The 7,621-nt window shown below is 44.1% G+C and overlaps 1 protein-coding gene across 9 annotated transcripts in view; it reads left to right on the top strand.

Moving 5' to 3' along the window:
- The window catches only part of TEAD1 (TEA domain transcription factor 1), a 143,745-nt gene that overhangs the window by 112,171 nt on the left and 23,953 nt on the right, over positions 1-7,621 (top strand). For 7 of the 9 annotated variants that reach the window (XM_052693298.1, XM_052693302.1, XM_052693301.1 and 4 more), the window contains 4 exons: positions 16-150; positions 335-381; positions 963-1,024; positions 2,852-2,976. In XM_052693298.1, the coding sequence (XP_052549258.1) occupies positions 16-150; positions 335-381; positions 963-1,024; positions 2,852-2,976 (369 nt within the window). The remainder of the gene's footprint in view (positions 1-15; positions 151-334; positions 382-962; positions 1,025-2,851; positions 2,977-7,621) is intronic. The other 2 variants (XM_052693303.1, XM_052693305.1) reach the window with 1 other exon arrangement.

The following is a 7,621-nucleotide window of genomic DNA, read 5'->3' as shown; positions in this document are numbered from 1 at the left end:
ATTGTCATATTAAAGGATCAGACAGCAAAGGACAAAGCACTCCAGCACATGGCAGCAATGTCATCAGCTCAGATAGTCTCAGCTACTGCTATTCACAACAAGCTGGGCCTGCCAGGAATTCCCCGTCCTACATTTCCTGGGGCACCTGGGGTAAGTTGTTAGCTGAGTCCCGAAAATCCCTGTATTCTCTAACACTGTTCAGTAGAAATCTAAGGCTGAGTGAATGGATTAATGCTTTCACTTGTGTCTTTGCAAAAGGAATCGTGCTTGTTCAGAAATATCCCAAATCTTTCAACAGGGAAAACAAATGTGGGTCTGTTTGTTCTTCTTTCAGTTTTGGCCTGGCATGATTCAAACGGGGCAGCCTGGATCCTCGCAAGAGTAAGTCTGAAAATTTGAGTATGTTTCTATCTATGTGTGGGGTGCTTTGCTGCCACAGGATATCAGTCTTGCAATAATTTGCACATTTTTCAAAAAGAAGGAAAAGTGGTTATAGGGTAGAGACTTGCAGTGATGTGATCTCATATTTGAAAAGTTGCAAGGGACCGCATCCCTCATCAGCCATGGGAAATGCAATCCCTTATCTCTGCAGTGGCTCTGGAGCAATGTCTCCCAGCCTTATTTTTCATCTTCTCCCTGCCTCATTTTGTTGAGGTCCATGGGAATCTTTGTGCCCCAGTACTTCGATGTCCTCTGGATTTATTGGGAGGCAAAGCATCTGCATCTGCTGGGATGGTTGCAGCAGGCAGGGCAGAAGCATGGACAAGCTCCTCACTTCAGCACATTGGGAGTATGTAGTTCTCATGCTTCTCTCTCTTGCTGTTGCCTCTTTATGGTTGCTACATATGCTACGTAGGAGTCAAATACATTTGTGAATAAAGTTCATTAACTACGTGTGTGACTCTAATGGAATTTACTGTTGATGGCATGGTGTATGATTTTTTTGTAACTATTTATTCCAGTGTAAAGCCATTCGTTCAGCAGGCCTACCCTATACAGCCATCAGTCACAGCTCCCATTTCAGGTAACTTTTGTTTCTTGTCTCCACTAAAAAGGGTTGGATTGTGTCCTGAAATGGACAGAGCCACTACTCCGTTTCTAATGACCTCAGCAACCAAACCAAACACTAGTCTCTAACAAGTACCAGTGTCCTGGTACTTGTTAGGAGGGAGAATCAGTGAGTTTGGGAGTTTTGTGTTTGATGTTACATTTTAGATAGCAAGTGTTAATACATATGTGAGGAGTTGCTGTGATACATGATCTCTAGCCAGTGTTTCATACTGTAGCAAAATGCATTGTAAAAAATGAATAGTAGGATGCATGTTTGTATTTTAATAGCTGTAATAATAAGCCTCCATTTATTGTTAATTAGGGCTAAATCTGTTCAGAAATCATTTGTGTTTAGCCTTGTTTTTGATATAAGTCTATGTGTCTGTTATTGGTAACTCTTCTCCTCCTGAAGCCTCAGCTCTACCTGATACCCCTTTGTTAGATGCATAATGCTTGCTCTGACACTCTGACTTCACTGCTCATACTGATGATGCCCTTTCCATGGTTTCTTCCATTCTCCTTTTCACACCTAACACCAGGAAAGATAACTATTTCTTTGCAGATGACAACTAACTTTACACTTCTCTTGCCAAACTACACCACACTTCTGACTCCCAGCTGCAGTTTTCTGACTCCCTCATACTTTGTGTTGTTTCTAACTTCCTGCTATACCATATTTGTGTCTGTCAGATACTTTGAATCTTCTTTTACGTGCTGTTCTCTTTCAGAATGGGATTATTAATTTTTCTAAATCAGTCAGAATTCATGCATTTGCTTCATTAGAGTTCCTGTTCACACATAACCAGTCATTGTTGTAATTCCCTGTTTCACAAGCCTCAAACCCTGTTTGTGTAAATTTGAGGGTTGGATCCACCTCCCAAACTCACTAAGAGATATGGACACAAACTATCTGTGACCTCTCCCTGGTTCTTAACCATGTTATCCTGGTTTTCTAACCTTTCTTGTGTGTCTCCCAGGATCAGCTTCTGCCTTCCAGCTGCAGCCTTTCTCTTCTTCCTTTACTGTTTTGTTTCCTTCTCATCTAATTTTCCACAATGAGGAGCAGAAGATAGCATTTATTCATTCTCTTGAGGTGAATTAGAGATGGTGGCTAACATCCCTTCTCTCTCTAGAGCATGTCATTCCCTCTTTATTATCAATTTAAAACTTTCTTTTTAGAGTATGATTCAGCTCTTTACAGTAATTATTTATTATTATCTGTAATATAATGATGCCTAAAAGCTCCAAAAGAAGACAAGGACCCAATGTGCAAATACATAGTAAGAAACGGTCCCTGCCTTGGAAAGAGTATACACTAAATAGAAGAGAGGAATTGAGAGTGGCAGAAGAAATAGGCAGAAAGAGAGGTGGTTTACTTGTAGCGTGGCACATTAGGAGCCAGAAATGGAGGCCAGTTCTCTTAACTCCTTGAGGCAGTAATACCTCCTCAGAGCCTTGCTGCTTGTTTCCAGGCAAGAGTCAGCTGTAAGTCTGTTTGAAGTCTGTGTGAAATCTCTGTAAATCTCTAAAATCCAGTATATAATTTAAGCAAAAATTCTGCAGTGAGTTACAACCTCAAGCAAACAGTGGAGCCAACCTTTTATTTGTACCATTTTTAGCTTGTTGGGTCGGGACCTCTTTTCCTACATGTTTTCTCTGTTGTCCTTATTTTCATTCATTATTTGTTAAAATGAATATAAATGACCAAGAGTTACCTGGGTGATTGCTGGTTATATTTAATTCAGAAAATATAAACTGAGGAATGATCAACGTCTTGATGAAAATGGTTCCTTTTCTTTAGGATTTGAGCCTACGTCAGCTCCAGCTCCGTCGGTCCCTGCGTGGCAGGGCCGATCGATTGGTACGACCAAGCTCAGGCTGGTGGAGTTTTCAGCTTTCCTTGAACAGCAGAGGGATCCCGAATCAGTAAGTGTTGCCCTCAGTGTCTGCTCAGCTTTGGCCTTCCTCAGTCCCTTCCCATGCGGAGCAAGCTTTCCAGGGCTAAGCCTGCAGGAATACACTCCTGGTATTGCTGTGTTCACTACCGCTCAATGTAATATTGCTTTCGTGATGGTACCACATTATCCTTTCTTGCCCTGTTTCTCTGTTTGCTGAAGAGAGAGGCCTGTCTGAGAGCAGGCATGGTTCACTGTGCCTCGCTGTTAACCTACTTTAGCAGCTGTACCAAATTGCATCATGTTTTTGGCAGCAGTTCAGTGCCTAACTGTAAGTTACAATTTAATCTATTTCCTAGCAGAAACAAAATCAAGGACTTGTATAGAAATTATGCATGGCCCTTTACAAAACTGATGTTAGGGTCATCCTCTGGGTGTTTTTGGGACAGTGATAATCCCTTTGAGTTCAAGCCTTCCTAGCATGCAGCATTTGTTTGCATTGCTTCTTTTTTTCTTTTTTTGAGATTACATTTCTAAATCTGTGGTCATTGAGTCTTGCTTGATTTCGTGCCTTGGGATCCAGTCTGAGGTTTTTTTTTTTCGTTTCGGCTTCTTTTTTTTGTTTTGTTTTTTTGAGGAAGGTTTTGGTTTATAAGTCTTTGCACTGCACCTGTAGGGGTAGATTATGGGATTGGCTGTAGTATTTTATTTATGCCAGTTAGCCATGAACCTTGATATTAATCATTACATATTTACCACAGGCATTTGTGAGTAGCCTAGCATGGTTTCTACTGTGTCACAAAAAAAATCAAAAGAGCTTCTTTTAGCTCGAGCCTGAAAATTTTTATTGAGATAATTTCTGAAAAGCAAATACTGTCATGAATGGGTGATGTAGACAGGTCATTCTTGTTCAGATGCCTGGTAAAATACAGTAGCTTGGAGCAGAGAGAAGTTATCGCTTGCTCTTTGTAATTAAGTACTGGAAACCATAGCCTTTATGGGCTCTGTCCAGAGGTGTTATCCAGGGAGTGTTTACCCTGCATAATGGAGACTGGAGACATAGCCCAGAAACCTTACAACAAAGGAATGCTCCTGGCAGAGAAACACCCCAACAGAAATATGCCATATCTCAGCTATTCATACACTAAATATGTGGCAGTGTGGAGGGCTGCTGAGCGTCCCGTTTGGCCAGGCTCAGTTAATGCTGAGGAAGGCGGTGTCTGCCAGCAGGTACTGTTGGCTCCGCTCTAGCTGGATGGGTTGCTGCTGCTCGGCTTCACTGAGACTGGCTGCACTGCCACCTGGAGCAACCAGGGTCTAGCACATGCTGTCAGGCAGTCCAGGCCCTGTGGGCTACACAGGGCAGGCTGCAGCCTCAGTCACCCTGAATCTCAGTATGCCCCGGGCTGGAACAACTCTGCTCGAGTGCTGTGCTCAGCCAGGCGAGGTTTCTGTTTCTGATGCAGGGAAGGCAGCACCCTGGTATCCCTTCAGGCAGCCCGACCAAACACCTGTGGCTGGGTGCTGCACAGTGTGCCCTACTGATCCCTGCTGCACTCGGGCTGCTCTGACTGGGGGTACTGCACATGTGCCTGGAGCGTGTTGGCAGACAGTACAGCCGAGCAGCGTGCGGCGTGACTGCACTGCATGTGGGTGAATGGCAGCTTGGTGCATCCTGAGTTACAGTTCTGCCAGAGCCTGCGGCAGTGCTCCTGGGCTGCAGGAGGTTCTGCGCTGAGGGTGCACTGGGGCTCTCAGTTTTCCTGTAGATGTAGGCTGTGGGAAGGCAGTGCATAAGGGGTGGGGGCCTGAAACGCAGTTAGCCGACATAGCCTCCTAGCTGCTATGAAGCCCTTTTTAGAGTAAACTCATGTTATTTGGAATTCCAGAGGTGCAGGGAGGCCCACTGGTGCTTGTTCCAGCTTGCAAGCATAACTACTGCAGAGTGCATTTGATAGATGCAGGAGGGGTTGGAGAGAAGCAGAAGCGTGGAAGTACCCAGACTTGTTTTTAAAGACTCAGAATCACATGCTATGAGATTGCCAAAATACGACACGAAGACAATTCTATTGTTTTTCATGGATGAATTCCATCATGGATCATTCTCTAACCCTGCTCTGCATGTGCTACAAGGTGCGGTGGGCATGCAGCAGATGCTGCCTGGCTGCTATCCTTGGCTGCTGGTCACCCTGTGCTGCACTCTGCCATCATTGTATAGCTCCAAGTTAAGTATTCTTTTGATCAAATGAATTTCTAATGTTTTGTTGGGAAAAAAAAGAAAAAGAAAAAAATGATGGTTCCTCCTTCCCTCATCTGAAAACCTGGTCAGAATGCCTGGTAGTGGTGAGGACAAATAGACCAATTCCTCCTTAAAATGTGACCTCGGGCCAGGGCTTGGTGACCCTGGGAGGCCTCTTGCAGCCTGTGTTCCTGTATAGCGATTATGGATTCAGGTGTCTGCCAGTGCTGACTGCCAAGGACTTCAGTGGGGCTGTGCATGGACATAAAAGGTCCACCCACTGAGAATTCATCCAAGGAGTGGGGCATTAAGCATTTCTGGGGTTCTTCCAATGTGAATTGGTGCTTAGAAGTACAAAAGCCCCTTGATGTCAGGCAGTTAGGTTAATTCCAGGTGGGCATTCTTACGGGTCAGAAACGTGCTCCAAAGAGCCCTGTCACTTGTTGGGGGCTGCTGACTTCCTTCCCTTGCCTAGCCACAAAATCAATCCATTAACAAAAGAATAAAATATAGGGAGGAAACAATAAACATTCCTTGCTGTAGTTCTGCATGGCAGAAGGTCATTTGGAAGGGCGTAAGATGATACAGTTGCAAAATCTTGGAATACTGACTCTGAGGCTAAGGATAGGTAAGATTACTCCTCCTCTAACATGAAAATCAATTCAGTTTATAAATGTCAAGCTGTATTTCCCCTTTGTGGCATTTTATGCTCAATCACAATTCTTAAATAGTGCTTAGGAGCCGCCCTGGTACATCCAAGCACTCGTGTTCCTTGTGGGTGCTTCTCTTTGTTGCCAGCCCTATGTAAGTATACTCTCCAGGGCTGACAAATTCATGCAACCTGTTGCTTTCAGGGCAGGTTTCCTATTTAAGGGAAGCTTTCTATTTTTACTGTAGTGGTTCTTTGAAATTTCAGGACAATTGCCTACACTGAATATGCCCACGTACCCCAAAAATACAAACTGTGTGTGAAAACAAAAGGCTGGTATACAGATAGAGAGAGCATTCAGGGACTCCAACACTGAAAGGGAAATAATTCCAATTTCTCGTAAGTTCATTCATACCTGCTTCCAAACCAGGAAAATACTGTGCTACTTCCCAGAATAAACCCTTCTTCTCTCTGCCTCTTCAGGGATTCTTACTGCTGCATGCATTTCAGGCAGCTTTCTGTCTTAGGCCTGGAAGGAACATGGCTGCTGGGCCTTTTTGGTATTAACACACACATCCAAACCATCAGATGGTGGTAGGTCCAAATTTCTTCAAAACGTATTTTGAAAAGTGATGATGAAATAAAATATTCTTTATGTTTTCGTTCAGGTTTTACTGTTGTTGTAAAGGGGCTTTGTGAGCCCGGAGAGAAATGTGCCTGAGAAACAGAAAGTGAAAGCAGTTGCAAAAGGGCCATAAAAACAGCCCACCATCAATAGCCAGATGCAGTAAAATTCACCAAAGTTAATCAAACCACCTAAGTGATGAAAAATCAATGAGGTCCTTTCAAAAGAAATCCTCCATATTTGAACCATATCTGTCGTTAAAGGCATTGTTTGTCCTTTCTTTATTTCCCATAAAATGTGTGGAAGGCAGCTCAGCTTTTTGGCTATAAGGAAGTCTCCAGTTAGCATTGGTGTGAAAGGAAGAGGAAGCGAAGCCACGCTTGGACGAACGTTGTGGAGTGGCAGATTCAGAATTTTGGGTCGTTTGAATCTAAAATCCATCCAAGTTTAAAAAATGGAAGGGATGAAGGGTCATTCCTTGTGCAGTGCTGAGCAGCACACTTCCATCTCCATAAAATGTTTGTTCTCGGGTGTCATGTGCTCACGTGCTCCTTTTTTTCCTCCTTCATTTAGTGTAGATGCAGTGGCCCTTCTTTGATAAGCCGCTATTCAGCAGTTTGTTTTATTCTGTTGTTGAAATGCGTGGCCCCATGCCCTGCTTGCTGAGCAGTATCTACACTCTCCTCCAAAGATAATTAATAATTTCCTCCATCTGCATTTCACAGATGTAGTGCAGTCAGCTCTGAGATTGAGGGGCACTCTTGCTGACATCTGATAAACCAAGAACTTCAGGTGCAAAAGAATGAATGGGCCTCTGATTTTGAGGGTCCACTTTGTTTTGTTATGAGCCTGATTTTTCCAAATACTTGGCTTTATTGAGAGCTTCCTATATTCAGGCATAATTTTCCCATCTGAGCTCTCAGCACTTGTGGAATTGGGACCGTGGGGTCTCGGATCAGGGAGGCTAGAATAGAAGGCTGTGTCTGCAGTGCTGTAGGAAAGCAGATGAGTTGTGAGCACCTTGCCTTGCCAGCAAGTCCCGGCTGCACACTGGGACTCTTGTGGCAGTGCATGGGAAGTGCTGGGCAGCAGTACTGTGTTAGGCTGGGGGCTGCGCTGCCTCCCCAGCAGGGTTCTGCCCTGCTCAGCTCCTGCCTCCCTAT

This window comes from Tympanuchus pallidicinctus, unplaced genomic scaffold (genome assembly GCF_026119805.1).
Source record: "Tympanuchus pallidicinctus isolate F22 unplaced genomic scaffold, pur_lepc_1.0 scaffold3, whole genome shotgun sequence".
Classification (NCBI taxonomy): domain Eukaryota; kingdom Metazoa; phylum Chordata; class Aves; order Galliformes; family Phasianidae; genus Tympanuchus; species Tympanuchus pallidicinctus.
Note: the sequence above shows the minus strand (reverse complement) of the source record. Positions and strands in the feature narration are given on the sequence as shown.